This window comes from Muscardinus avellanarius (genome assembly GCF_963383645.1).
Source record: "Muscardinus avellanarius genome assembly, chromosome: 9".
Lineage (NCBI taxonomy): Eukaryota > Metazoa > Chordata > Mammalia > Rodentia > Gliridae > Muscardinus > Muscardinus avellanarius.
The window spans coordinates 87,451,364-87,466,289 of NC_137795.1; the positions used below are offsets into that span (position 1 = coordinate 87,451,364).

The window sequence follows — 14,926 nt, forward strand, 5'->3', positions numbered from 1 at the left end:
TTAAAGTGGAATAGAAGATTAGCGGAAGGAGGCCTGTGGGAAAATACAGAGGGATTGAGTAAACATTGCCCGCCTAATTAGAGATGAGGGGAAACAACATTCCAGGCAGGTGGAAAAGACTGCGAGGACTTCTGAGGTATCAGAGCCTGACTCAGCCAGGAAGCATTAGGAATCATCTCAAGGGAATCGCTTAGGGCATGGGAAGGAAGCGCACAGTAGGGAGGGACTCAAGGCATTTAGATTTTATCTTGGGTGGCAGGCTCTAAAGGATTTTAAACCTCAAGGGGGTTACCATCAGATTTTTTATGACATTGTGTTGATACCGAGGGGCCGGAGACCTGTGGGGAGGCATTTTTGGTCATGGAAGGAGAAGGTAGTGAAATAGGGTAGTGACAATACGGGTGGAGAAAGAGGCTGATAAAAGTGTTAAGATGTAGAACCTGGCTTGGTGACTGCTAGCTCTATTAGGTTGAGAATCACTTAAATGTACACTTTGACCTTGCAAAAGCCATCTTGGGAATGCATGTCTATGACAGCAGAGTAAAGGAAAGGCATGCACTCACTCATACTCAGTTCCCAAAGCCTGTTCTTGTCACCGACTTTGGCGGTCAGGATGGGGTAGGTAGGAGACAAGTTCAGACCCAGTTTCCTAGCAGCCCACATCCAGCTGTGATATACAAAATATTCAGTGACATTTTCTCATCTGTGTGTGTGTGCGCACGCGCACTCACAGATGTACTAGGGCTTGAACCCAGGGGCATTCTACCTCTGAGCTACATCCCCAGACCTTTTTATTTATTTTTATTTTGAAACAGGGTGGTCTCACTAAGTTACTGAGGCTGGCCTCTAACCTGTGATCCTCCCTTTTCAGCTTCCCAGGTATTGTAACTACAGGCACATGGTCCATACACAACTAGCTCATAATTTTAATCTTTGCCATATTCCTTAATTCAGGTAAATATAAGTCTCCTTTTATAAATGAGAGAATGACAGAGGGTTGTAGGAATTGTTAAAGCCAAATCCTCAAAAAATGGCAGAATTGAGATTTTACCTAAAGCCTGAAATAGTGCTGGCATTTTGTGCGCAACCAATAAATGTCTGTTGAATTAGTAAAGACTTTTCAGATTCCTGGTACATTTCACCTCTGATCCATAAGCAATTGATGCTAAAAGCCCACTGGGGAACCAGAATAGGCATAACACCTACCCTTGCTCCACAGACCAACCTATCAGTCCAGTTCAACCCAATAATAATTGGTTAAACACATATTAGATGCCAGGCATTGGCCCAGTCTCCACCATGCAAGAAATTTACATGGCTTTCTGTCTAGCTATTCTCCTCAGATGCTAAAATGACAGGGATATTACATATGCAGCTTTTTGGGTCTGGGAAGACCAGGTCCTCAGAGTCCTGAACAGGTAGATGTGCATGAATAATCCAGGTCCCCCAAACCGTGGCAAAGTGAGGAGAATTTTCCAAAAGGCTACCGGGCCCCAGACCAAAAAAGCAGCGTTCAGGGAAGCAACGGTGGAGTTGTCCAGTGGTCCAGGAGCGGGCCTGCGACCACTGTGGCCAAGGCTGGGAATCTGGTTCTGCTGACTGGGGATCTATGACGCAGGCCCTTCAAGGAACCATGACAGAGAACCACACTCGGGTATCTTCTTTCCCCACCTGTGGCTCACTCCCCACGCGATTTCTCTCCCCACTGAAGCACCTACTGAACGTAGAGCCCTCAGCCGGAGCCGAACATACAAAAGAGAGGCCTAGGACCCCCGCACGCGACTTCTTGCTCCCTTAAAGAAGGGGTGCACACAGCGAGGCTAGTTCCCTAGAACTAAACCGGAGCCCAGAGGGGACTGGACGCAACAGTTCCAAGCCCAGCAGCCAGCCAACAAGAAGGGGAGCGTGGTGGGGGGAGGCGCTGTGCAACAATGGAGCCTTTCATTTTCAGCCCCCCTCGAGCTGCTGGTTCAGCGGCCACAGGGCGGAGAGGCAGGCTAGAAACGCGGGGACCCAGCCAGGTTGCACAGTCCAGCTCATCTCCCGCGACGCGGGCGGGGGGCGGGGCGCGGGCGGGGAAGGGGCGGGGCCTGATGACGTCGCCGGGGCCGATGACGTTGCCCGGCCCGGACGCGCGGGGGCGGAGCCTCCTCCTCCTGCTGTTGCGCCCATCCCCCCGCGGCCGGCCGGATCCAGCCCGTACCCCGCGTCCGCGCCCGCGCCCGCGCCCCCGCCCCCGGGCCCCGCCATGGGCCTCACCGTGTCCGCGCTCTTTTCGCGGATCTTCGGGAAGAAGCAGATGCGGATCCTTATGGGTGAGGCAGATGGAGCGCGCGGCCCGGAGCGGGGCGCCGGCCTCGGCGCAGCCCTTCCGCCCCCGCGTCCCTCCGGCCCCGCTCACCTGGCTCCCCGACCCCGAGCCGCCCGCCCTCCACCCTCCCGGGGCCTCCGCTGGCGAGCCGGGCCGGGGCTGCAGCGCCGCGCCCCGGGGCCTGAATCCCGGAGCTGCGGGCCTGGGTGGGGTGAAGCTCCCTCCGCCCCAGCCCGGCTGCTAAGAAGGGAGGATTCCGCCCTTGGAGACGACTTTTAAAAGGAGCGCGGCCTTCCTCCCGCGCCCCTCACCTCCCAGGCCTCTCGCGCCCCTCGCCCACTTTGGGGGTAGGAGTTGGCGCACGCCACCCCGACTGCCCCCAAGGCCCGGAAGGTAGAGAACAAGGCGCACCTGGAGGCGCTCCCGCTCTCCGCCCCCATCCCCGTCAGCTGTCCCGGCCTCTCCCTTTCCCTGATCTCTAGGGGGCTCCCTCGCTCCCTTCTCCATCTCTGTGCCCCTCGTCGTTGCAGTTGGCTTGGATGCGGCTGGCAAGACTACAATCCTGTACAAACTGAAGTTGGGGGAGATTGTCACCACCATCCCCACCATAGGTAAGCCCGGGGGCGAGGCAGGGAGGAGCGGGAGCGCCGCGTTGGGCCTTCTCGGGTCGGCCCCCAGTTCAGTCCCGGAGGCCCTTATCTGGAACTGACCCTGACACCAGACACCTCGACTGGAGAAGTGGGTCACGGTATCTCTGCGTGCCGGGTGGTGTCGGAGGCGGGGTGGATGTGGCCTAGCCCCACCCGGTCTGTTGATCACCAGTCCCCTAGGGCGCTTGGTCCCCTGGGCCTCTGTTTTGTGTTTTCGTGTCCCTACTGTGATCCAAGTAGTTTGAGTGAATTTCTTCCTTTACAGGACTGTTATTCTTTTTTTTTCCCTCCCCCCTAACTTGTCTGCAGGCTTCAATGTGGAAACAGTGGAATATAAGAACATCTGTTTCACAGTCTGGGATGTAGGAGGCCAGGACAAGATTCGGCCTCTGTGGCGGCACTACTTCCAGAACACTCAGGTGGAGTGTGGGAGGGACTTCCCTACCCCGGGAAGAGGAGGTAGGGCCAGGAGGACTGAGCTGTTGGCCAGAGGCAGGGCCTCCCAGACCAGGAAAAAGCCCGTCCTCCTCCTCTGCCTGGCTAGTTCCTGCTCATTCCTCAGAACTCGCCTTAAGTCTTGTATTGAGAGTGAGCCACCTCAGACTTCTAGGAAGCAGTGTTCTGTGGCTGCTCTGCAGGTTTAGCTCTCCTCCAGTCCCTGCCCCTGGTCCTTGCACATCTTTTGGAGAGACAGCTTATCTTTGGGGGCAGAAGCTATATCCTTTTGCAGTGGTCTCCTGGCTTGTGCCAAGATGTGAGCAGAGCTTTAGTGGAGGTTTCCTAGCTGAGAAGGTCCAACACAAGTAAAGATGGGAGAAGAGAGCAAGGGCCGGCTTCGGGTAGACCAGAGGGAGTAAGTGCTGCTGCTGCTTCCCTCCTCCTCACCCAGGGCCTCATCTTCGTGGTGGACAGTAACGACCGAGAGCGGGTCCAGGAGTCTGCTGATGAACTCCAGAAGATGGTGAGTACCCAGAGTCCTAAGAACTGAGCCCTCCGTTCCTTGGGGATAGAAACAGCTCGGTGCTATGATGTGGCACTGGACACTGAAGAATAAAGAGGAACAACTCTTTGGGAAGGCTGGAAACTCCCTACAGGCATCAAAGGCCAGGAGCGTGAATGTCTCTTTGTGGGTGCGAGACCGACCTTGTGTATCTTACTGTTTGAGAGAGGACTGATTTTTTTTTTCCCATGTAGTCTCGTTACATCTGAGTGTGAGGAACTGGGGGAGAAGGGAATTGTATGTGGTGGGGAGAAATGGCACCTCGCATTCTCACTTTTCAATTTGGAAATCTTGTCATTTTGTGTAGGACAAGTTCTCAAATTAGAAGGCCTTTCTTTTTTCTTTTTTTCTTTTTTTTTTTTTTTTTTTTTTTTTGGTGGTACTGGGGGTGGAACCCCGAGGCTTTCTACCTCCGGGCTATACTCCCAGATCTATTTTATATTTTTTTATTTGGAAACAGGGTCTCACTAAGTTGCTGAGAGCCTCACTCACAAGTAGCTGAGGCTGGCTTCAAACCTGTGCGATCCTGTCTTAGCCTCCCAAGCGCGGGGATTACAAGCGTGCGCCCCCACACCCGGCAAATTAGAAGGCCTTTCTGAGCTTAAGGTTTAGGTGGCCTCAAGCTCATCTCTAGCTCTGTGGCATGTGTTCAGCAATAGACCACTGATACTGTATCTTTCTACAAAGAAGGTAGAAAGCAGGGGACTCCCCAACACAAAGCCAGAAGGGAGCCTGGGGACTTCACAGAGCCAGAGGTTCCACCCTCTCTCCTCCTCTCTCAGCTGCAGGAGGACGAGCTGCGGGATGCGGTGCTGCTGGTGTTTGCCAACAAGCAGGACATGCCCAATGCCATGCCCGTGAGCGAGCTGACCGACAAGCTGGGGCTACAGCACTTGCGCAGCCGCACGGTGAGGGTCCTGCCCCCTGGCACCAGGCACTGCTTCTCCCAGGGGCCCCACAGGCTGGGACAAGGATGTCGAGGCACCTCCTTCCGTCGCTGCTGCTGACTTCTGTCCTTCTTCCCACAGTGGTACGTCCAGGCCACCTGTGCCACCCAGGGCACCGGCCTGTACGATGGGCTGGACTGGCTGTCCCACGAGCTGTCAAAGCGCTAACCAGCCGGGCAGGCCCCTGCTGCCCGGAAGCTCCCGCGCATCCCCGGGACGACCAGACTCCCGAACTCCTCAGGCAGCGCCCCTCCCTCCCACTCTTCCTCCCCACAGACAGGCCCCTGCTCCTGCTCCTGCCTGCATGTTCTCTCTGTCGTTGGAGCCTGGAGCCTCACTCTCTGGGCACAGAAGGGTCCATTCTCCTGCCTGCTGGGACCTGTGGAAGGGCTTCCTAGCCAGGGCCCCCTCTTCCAGAGGAGGAGCAGGGATCTGGGTTTACTTTTGTCTTTTCTGTTTGGGGTGTACCCTTGGGGCCAGATTGGGGAGGGGGGCGTGCGGGCTCCGGGTGGTGCTATGATGTGGCTCTGGATACTGAGGAATAAATTTGCTGTGGTTTGTACTTGGTGTTGTCTGCAACCTAGAAGCAGGGGGCGGGGGGATAGCAGGGGGCTGGGTTATTGGGTACAAAGAGAAAACTTGAGAGACTCAAAGAAGCAGAGGCTGCAGGGCCAATATACACGTACGCATACACCCTTGACTAGCTCAGCTTTTCCATCTTTATTCTTGGGCTGAAAATGCTGTAGGGTTTCCAGTAGAGGAGATCTCATTCCTTTCCCAATTCCAAGCCTCAGCTAAGAGTAACAGAATCTACCGTCCAGTTCCATAAACATGTAACTCCACTTCCCATTCTCTTAGCTACTTGGTGCAATAGTTCTTCATGATTGCTTTACACACACTACATTGAAAATATGGGTCCCGAGGCACACTTTAGAAAATGATCCGTCAGGACTGGTCTGAGGCCCAACAATATCCATCTTTAAAATTGCCCAGATTCTTGGACTAATCACACTCTGTTAACCTCATTTTACAAAACACTGGCAGAGCCCAGGGGTTACAGTTCCTTGCAGGCACCACTGTGACACTCTACCTGGAAGATCCCCAACTATGAGAAATCAAAACACACATGAACCAGAGCTGTGGGCTATTATCGAAGTGGGGCTGATTCTGCCCATTTCCCTGTGGATCCCAGAAAAACAAACAGATCCACCATTTCTTTCGTCTTTTTTCATACTGTCAGTTTCTCCAGGTTGGCTAGGTTTTCTCGAGTTTTGCAAGAAGTGTCCAAAGATCATTGGCTCACAGCCTCTTTGGAGGGGAAAGGCTGGTGGCTGCCTGGCCGCCCGCACAGCAGCTGGTGGTAGGGAATGGTGTTGGGACTCCTCCACCTATGCCATTCTGATCCCCTGTCCTGAGCCAGCCCTTTGGGATTAATATGAGTAATTTTATTCTCTGGTTGTCTCTGGGGTTTTCTCACACTACCTCAAAGTATCTTCTGAAACATTTTGGCCTCATCTTCCCAAGGGCTTCAAAATGGACTTTTAAAAAAGGAGAGAGAGAGAAGAAAGAAAGAAAAAAAAAGCTGGCTTGGTGGCACATACCTGTAATCCCAGTATTTAGTCCGCTGAGCCAGGAGGATGGATTGCAGGTTCTCAACCAGCCTCAGCAATTTACCAAGACCCTGTATCAAAATAAAAAAAGGGAAAGTAGAATGCCCCTGAGTTCAGTCCCAGTACGACGAAAAGGAAAGTAGAAGGGAGCCGGGGATAGACTGGCTTCTATCCTATTCATGGGAAATGGGTAAAGAGGAAAGGACATGCCTAAAGCCACAGGCTTCAGTTTTGGTCACCCTACCTCATTGCCCAGAGTGACACAGCTGGTGAGTGCCAGAGGTTCTGGACCTTCCTCTGGGCGGTGGATTGATGGTGCCGCCCAGTGCCCTCTCGCCACTGTGCTGGGATAAGAGATAGCCCTCACAGTCACAATGCGCCCGGGTCACAGAGGCTCCAGGCCCCTCTAGCCTCTGCCTGGCAAGTTCCCTCTGGGGACACCTGGTGAGTACTGCGGGCCTTCTTCTGGGCCCTATGGCCTGTGGGACTTCACCACTGGGGGGAAGGCTGGGCCGGACAGAGTCATCACCTGTGGTGCCGGCCCTATGGAGGAAGTGGAGTGGATGCACAGACACCCCAAGGCAGAGGACCTAAGGATTGGGCTCATCAACTGGGCAGGAACCTACCTCACCTTTGAAGCCTATAAGAATGTGGTCACAGCTACTGCAAAAAGTTTGGGCAGGAAACAGGTAACAAGGCAAACCTGTACTGGAACCAGTTTCCCAAATCGAGTGTGTGTGTGTGTGTGTGTGTGTGTGTGTGTGTGTGTACATGCATGTGTGGCAGCAAGGGTGTACTCTCAACTATTCATTTCCTAGCCTTTCAATTGTCTGGCCAGGACCCTTCTACTGCCGGCTTTTGTCCAGGGGTCTGCATTGCCCCGTCTCCCTTCTCCCAACCTGTTCCCTAAGGCGAAGCCTCATCCGTGGCCCGGCTGCCTCACCCCACCCTGTTCCAACCGCTCCCCACCCTCCATCCCCACACAAGGCGGTTGTGTCATCACAAAGAGAGATGGAGCGCCCAGGCTGGAAGACAGACCTACAGGCACCCAGAGGAACTGGGCAAGTTAGGCTAGAGTGCAAAGCCTATGTTTCTGTTCTGGTTCTAGTCTAAACATGGAATACTCTAGAAACCCTTGCAGACTTGGTTTCCATTTTAAGGAGACTATAGGCATCTCTGGGACCAAAACCAGAGTGAGGCAGGAGCAAAGTACTCTCCCTTATAATAGAGTTGACCACAGTAAATGAGACGATTACATCCCAACAGTCCACTCCCATTTTCATCTCTGGAGCTGGGCCTGCCTATAAAAGCTCTTGCTTTCCTCCTGCCCTATTCAGGAGGTCACCTCTAGAGATGGAGGTATGGGCTGAGTGTGCAATCGAGGTAAGGACAGAAGTTAAATTCTGCCAGGTGTGGTGGTGCACACCTGTAATCCCAGTACTTGGGAGCCTGAGACAGGAGAACCACATATTTGAGGCCAGCCTCAGCAAATTAGCAAAGCCTCCAGCAACTTAGTGAGATCCTGTTTCAAAATAAAAAACATAAGATAGGCTGGAGTCATAGCTCAGAGGTAGAATGGCCCTGAGTTCAATCCCCAGTACCAAAAAAGAAAAGGAAGGACGGAAGGAAGGGAGGTTGGTTTTCTTGGAAAACTAGACATTGAAGAATAGGATCCAGAAGGGAGCGAGAGAGGTTTGCCTTCTATTAGCTGGAGGAGATGGGCATCCAGGACCTGTCTTTGGATCTTGAGGAGCCCCTGGCTCCAATGGTGGAGTGGCCCAGAGATCTTTTCATTTTTGTTAGTTAGGAGGGTGGAAGAGCTGGCAGCAAGGAGACCAGGCAGACATGAAGGGAAGGCCTGGTGAAGGGGTTAGGATGTCACGAGTGACTGTCGCGGGGATCCTGGGACTCATCCCATGGCAGCTCTGACTTCCCTCCCCCGACCCCGTCCCATGTCCAGACCTGGGAACTCCTGGTGAGCAATGAGCACGAGACACAGGCCGTGGTTCGCCTAAAGAGCTTGCAGGGCCTCTACCTTCTGTGTGAGGCAGACGGCACCGTGTGCTATGGCCGCCCAAAGTCCAGCCACCATGGGTGCTTCCTACTCCGCTTCCACCGGAACGGCAAGTGGACCCTCCAGTGCATAATATCGGGCCGTTACCTGGAGTCTGATGGTGAGGATGTGTTCTGCAACTCCCGGGTCCTCTCTGCTTACCACATGTGGACGCCCCGGCCAGCCCTGCATGTCCACGTGACCCTCTACAGCCCCATCCACCGCAGCTACGCCCGGGCTGACCACACCATGGGCCGCATCTGGGTGGATGCGGCGGTCCCCTGCCTGGAGGAATGCGGCTTCCTGCTGCATTTCCAAGATGGATGCTACCACCTGGAGACCTCTACACACCACTTCCTGTCCCATGTTGACCGGCTGGTCCCCCAACCATCACCACAGACAGCTTTCCACATGCAAGTGCGCCCTGGAGGGCTAGTGGCGCTCTGTGACGGAGAAGGAGGCACGCTCTATCCGCAAGGAGCACATCTGCTCCTGGGCGTGGGCTCCAGCCCTACAAGGGGCCAGGAGTGGTTCATCCTGCAGCACTTCCCAACCTGGGTCAGCCTCAGGTCAAAGACACGGAAGTTCATCTCAGTTGTCTACGGCAAGTGCTGGCCCCTGCACAGCCATGGAGGGAGGAGCAGCCGGGTAGCCACAAGAGGAACTGTGTCTAGGATCAGCAAGGGTTTTGTTTGTTTGTTTGTTTATGTTATTCCTTTCAGTACTGGGATCAAACCCAGAGCCTTTTATATACTGAGCACATTCTCCAACCACTGAGTTACATCGCCAGTCCCCTTTTAAAATATTTACTTATTTATTTTAATTTGTTTGTAGTACTAGGGATTGAACCTAGGAACATTTTTTTCTCCAAGCTACACTCTCAGCCTTTTTTTTTTAATACTTTGATTTTGAAACAGGGTCTTGCTAGGTTGGCTTGATAGTGTTGCTATGTTGCTGAGGCTGTCCTTGAACCTACAATCCTCCTATCTCTGCCTCCCAAGTACTGAGATGACAGGCATGCACCACCATGCCCAGCTCCCCTTTCAAATTTTTGTTCTTGAGACAGAGTCTTGTTAAATTGCCCAGGCTGGCCTAAAACTTGTGATCCTTATGCCTCAGCCTCCTGAAAACTGGGATTACAAGTATGTGCCACCATGCCCTGCAGCAAGGGTTTTGAATCTGCTCATAAGGAAAATTCTGGGGTCCCAAAGGGCTATCTAATGGAGTAAAGATGGACACAATAGCAGGGATATGTGCTTTTGGGAAAAGTCACGTGGGCCATCTTTTGATTGCTATGGTCCACCACAAGGTAATGAAAGTTGAGAGAAAGTGGAGAAAGCCAGTTGTGGTGGCACACACTTGTACTTAGTAAGGTCCTCTGCAATTTAGTGAGACCTTGTTTCAAAATAAAAAGAATTAAAAATAGGGTTGGAGGTGTAGCTCGGAGTTCCATCCCCAATACCACCAAAAAAGAAAAAAGAAAAGAAATGGGCTAGGGGTAGCCAGGCATGGTGGTACATGCTTGTAATCCTAGTACTTGGGAGGCTGAGACAGAGGATTGCAGGTTCACGGCCAGCCTCAGCAACTTAGGCCCTCTGCAATTTAGTGAGACCTTGTTTCAAAATAAAAAAATAAAAAGGGCTGGGGTGTAATTTGGAGGTAGAATGCTCCTGAGTTCCATCCCCAGTACCGCAAAAAAAGAAAGAAAGAGAGAGAGAGAGAGAGAGAGAGAGAGAGAGAGAGGGAGGAAGAAAGAAAGAAAGAAAGAAAGAAAGAAAGAAAGAAAGAAAGAAAGAAAGAAGAAGGAAAGGAAAGAAAGAAGGAAAGCCCAGCAATAAGTCTGAGAAGGGCGGGGATGGAGAGGAGCGGAAGGCTAGACTCGTATTCCACTGACACAGACTTTCTCTACAGAAGCCGAGGTGTGCGCTATCTCTGAGCGCTTGTCTCCAATGTCACTCTTCCAGTTTGAATGTGATAATGAGAGCCCCATCTTGCAGCTCCGTTCAACTAACGGCTTCTACCTAGCCCAGGTGAGACCTTAGCTTTCAGAGCGAGAAGTATTAAGCTCTGTGTTCTCCCTTCCTAGACACCCTGGCTCCTTCTCCCAGGCAGATCACCAGATGGTGAGGTGAGCCCTTGTCATTAGACATTCATTTCTATCCACTGGGGCCTCTCTAAAAAACATCAACTTTAGCCAGGCATGGTGGCACACATCTATAATCCCAGTACTTGGGAGGCTAAGACAAGAGGATCACAGGTTCAAGGACAGCCTCAGCAACTTAGTGAGGACTTTCAGCAACTTAATGAGTCCCTGTTTGAAAACAAAAAATAAAAAGGGCTGGGGGTGTAACTTGGAGGTAGAAGACCTCTGGGTTCAACCTTCAGTACTAATAATTTGAACATGTGTAAAGTATATAATATACACCTGTTACTTATTTTATAGAGGCATATTATCAGACTATACATGTTTATTATATGAATAAAATGCACCCACCCATTTAAGTATAAAATTCAGTAGGTTTTAACAAATACATAAATTGGATATGGTGGTGCATACCTGTAGTCCTACTACTTAGGAGGCTGAGACATGAGGATCACAGTCTTGAGGCCAGCCTCAGCAACTTAAAAAGGTCCTTGACAACTTAGTGAGATCCTACTTCAAAATTAAAATAAAATTTAACTTAAAATTTTTTAAAAAATTAAATAAGGCTGGGGGTGTACTCAGAGATAATTCTACCTGGGTAATCCCTGAGTTCAATGCTCAGTACCACATACACAAAAAAAGAAAATATTTCTCCCACCATAAAAATTTCCTTCTCTCCCTTTGGAGTTAGTGACCGTTTAGAACACACCACTGATCTGTGTCCTGCTATTATAGATTAGATTTGGCTATGCTAGCATTTCATATACATGGCATGTACAGTATATATGCTTCTTTTGTTCTGCACCATATTGCCAAGATTCACCATGTGGCTGTATGTATCGGTAGTTCATTCCTTTTTATTTTACTATTCTCTAATACTACTCATAAGCATAAACATAATTTTTTTATTCATTCACTAATTGAATACATGGGTCATTTCCAGTTTGAGCCATGATGAATAAAGTTGCCACAAGTATTTGGATACCAGTCTTTTTGTATGCCTATCTTTTCATTTATTGTGCATAAATGCCTTGAAGTAGAATACTAGGTGAGTTTAACTTCATAAGAAAATATCGAACAGTTTTCTAAAGTGACTCTACCATTTTACATTTGTGTGTGTGTGTGTGTGTGTGTTGTGTATATGTGTGGTACTGGAGATTATACCCCAAGGTATTCTACCTCTGAGCTACACCCCCAGTCCTATTTTATTTTATTTTGAAACAGGGTGTCACTAAGTTGTGGATGGCCTCATTAAGTTGCCAAGGCTGGCCATGAACCTGTGCTTCTCCTTTCTCAGCCTTCCAAGTACTGAGATTACAAGCATGCACCACCATGTCATATTTTTACTAGTAATTTATGAGGGTTCTAATTGTTCCGTATTTTCACCAACACTTGATGTATTCTGTTTATTAGTTTTAGCCATCCTAGTGAGTGTGCCATGGCAGCTTATTATGGCTTCATTTGAGTTATAATCAGTCCTTTTTAGTCAGTTGTGTATTTATTGGCCACTTCTAGATCTTCTCTCTGAAATGTCTATTCAAATCTTTTGCTCATTTGTTATTGGGTCATTTGTCTTACTACTGAGCTGGAAGAGGTGTGTGTGTGTGTGTGTGTGTGTGTGTGTGTGTGTGTGTGTGTAGTGCTGGGGATTGGACCTAGGGGCATTCTTCCTCTGATCTAACACCCCCAGCCCTATTTTATTTTTTATTTAGAAACAGGATCTCACTAAGTTGCTGGGGGCCTAGTTAAATTTCTAAGGCTAGCTGCTAACCTGCCATCCTCCTGTCTCAGCCTCCCAAGTACTGGGATTTATTAGATGGTTAATTGTTTTTCTTTTGTCTCAAGAAAGCATTGCCAACCCTAAAGTTCCAAAACTTTTCTTCTAGGTATTTTACAGTTTGGCTTTCACTTTTATGTCTACGATCCATTTCCTTTTTCTCTATACGATAGACAGTCTTGTCTCTTTTATACCATGCTCTGGGATATAACACAGACTAGGGAAAGTAGGGAAGCTCAGGCTACAACATGCCTTCCAAGAAGAATCTGAAAGCATTAAAGCATACTCGGGTGGGATGTACAGTCCAGGAATAAAAATGATCAGAAGGAAGCTGGGATTTGGGGTCTCCACTCCTGGTCCCTGTTCCTGATACTCTCTCCAGAGGCACCACAGAGCAGTGATAGCTGACGGGCATCCGCTGGAGTCTGACACCTTCTTCCGTGTGCACTGGAATTGTGGCAAGATCATCCTGCAGTCCTCCAACGGGCGCTTCCTGGGCATCGCAAGCAACGGCATGCTGATGGCCAACGCCACCTTTCCAAGTGAGCCTCACATCCCGCCCATCAGGTTATTCCAAGTTAGGGATGCTTTTTTGTTTTTTACAAGGAGCTGCAATTTTTTTTAAGGCACAAGAAGCATTGAAGTTGTGGGTCATAAGTTAGGGGTCTGCATAGCCACTCACTGATTTCTGATACCTCTTGAATAAATCTTTTCTTTGAGCCTCAATTTTATCATCTGTAATAATGGGGAGGACATCTACTCTGCTGCCTCACACAACTGTCCTGAGGAAGGAAGAATCCACAATTTTCTTGGTCTCTGCTGTGCGCTGAGCTCTCACAAACATTTCACAAGCACCTAGCCTCAGACTCATCCCGTAATAGGTGTTCATTAAACGTGAAGATACTGACACCTTCCTTCAATCCATGTTTCCTTTCTGCTTCCTTCTGGGAAAACGTCTAGAGACAGCCGGTCCAGACATCTCTGTCTTATTTCTTTCAGGTTCAAATGAAGAGCTGGGGATTCGATTCGCTAACCGCCCCTTCCTTATATTGCGAGGTCGGTATGGGTACGTGGGCTCCTCGTCAGAACGGGACCTGATGCAATGCGACATGGACCAGCCCGACTGCATTCAGCTCCTGCCCTGCCGCCAGGGCATCTACCACTTCCAGGGTGAGCGGGCCTCTTCCCCACCCGGGCTTCCCTGTGCAGCCTGCCACTCAGGGCCTGTCCATCACTCATAAAAGGGAACACCCAGGTGGAGGTTGTGTTGGTTTCCATACTTCAAGGCTGCAGCGTGGATAGGCAGAATATCATCCAGCGGAATCCTTGCTGACCCCCTGCATTTTTGTAGAAGGATCAGGGGAGAGCGGCCTGCCTCCCCAAAGCCCCCTCGAGGCTGTGGTGCTAGGGGACTCCCCTGCAATCAGCTCACCAACAGAGCCCTTTCCTCCCCAGCACAGGGTGGATCCTTCTGGTCAATAACGTCCTTCGGCACCTTCCGCCCTTGGGGAAAGTTCGCCCTCAACTTCTGCATAGAGCTTCGGGGGAGCAACTTGCTTACGGTCCTGGCGCCCAATGGCTTCTACATGCGAGCAGATCGAAGTGGCACCCTATTGGCAGACAGCGAAGATATTACCAAAGAGTGTATCTGGGAATTTTAGGTAAGGGAGCCTGGGTAGGGGCTGCCGAGGGCAGGGAGGCAGGTAATGGAAAGACCAAAATGAACTACTCAGCTCCCTTCTGTCCAAGATTTCATTAGCTCCAGACATTTATCCAAATCTATGCCATTCTCTGTAAACTTTTAAACCGGAACTGAATCCAAGGACATTCTGCCTTCAAGCTACACCGCAGCCCTTTTTAATTTGTTTTTTTGTTTTTGTTTTTAGCTGAGTGTGGTGGCACACACTTATAATTCCAGTACTTGGGAGGCTGAGACAGGAGGATTGTATGGAGATTGGAAGTCAGCCTCGGCAACTTAGTGAGCCCCTATTTCAAAATAAAAAATAAAGAGTCGGGCGTGGCGGCACATGCTTGTAATCCCAGCGCTTGGGAGGCTGAGACAGGAGGATCGCACTGGTTCAAAGCCAGCCTCAGCTACTTAGTGAGGCTCTCAGCAATTTAGTGAGACCCTGTTTCCAAATAAAATATAAAATAGGTCTGGGTGTATAGCCCGGAGGTAGAAAAGCCCCTGAGTTCCACCCTTAGTACCAGAAAAAATAAATAAATAAAAATTTAAAAAATAAAAAATAAAATGTAACTTGGAGATAGAATCCTCCTGAGTTACACACACACAAAAATAATTTTGCTTGTTTTTTTGAAACAGGGTCTCACTAGATTGCAGAGAGTCTTGCTAAATTGCTAAGGCTGGTCTCAAACCTGCAATCCTCCTGTCTCAGGTTCCCAAGTACTGGGGGCTACAGGCATGTGCCACCCAC

General features: G+C 50.3%; 2 protein-coding genes across 3 annotated transcripts; both read left to right on the forward strand.

Moving 5' to 3' along the window:
• Positions 1-2,248: 2,248 nt before the first annotated feature.
• On the forward strand, positions 2,249-5,174 carry ARF5 (ARF GTPase 5; the record flags this gene model as incomplete). The annotated part of the gene is made up of 6 exons (XM_080701487.1): positions 2,249-2,315; positions 2,842-2,922; positions 3,271-3,380; positions 3,851-3,922; positions 4,744-4,869; positions 4,990-5,174. The coding sequence occupies 6 exons, from the start codon at positions 2,249-2,251 to the stop codon at positions 5,074-5,076; spliced, it is 543 nt and encodes a 180-aa protein (XP_080557613.1). The 3' UTR covers positions 5,077-5,174.
• Positions 5,175-7,063: 1,889 nt separating this feature from the next.
• Positions 7,064-14,261, forward strand: FSCN3 (fascin actin-bundling protein 3; the record flags this gene model as incomplete). 2 transcript variants are annotated; one of them, XM_080701563.1, is made up of 6 exons in its annotated part: positions 7,064-7,207; positions 8,479-9,175; positions 10,483-10,601; positions 12,874-13,033; positions 13,491-13,661; positions 13,947-14,261. In XM_080701563.1, the coding sequence occupies 6 exons, from the start codon at positions 7,064-7,066 to the stop codon at positions 14,150-14,152; spliced, it is 1,497 nt and encodes a 498-aa protein (XP_080557689.1). In that variant the 3' UTR covers positions 14,153-14,261. The 2 variants fall into 2 exon arrangements, with proteins under 2 accessions (XP_080557689.1, XP_080557688.1); XM_080701562.1 differs by having other exon boundaries at positions 13,952-14,261.
• Positions 14,262-14,926: the final 665 nt, after the last annotated feature.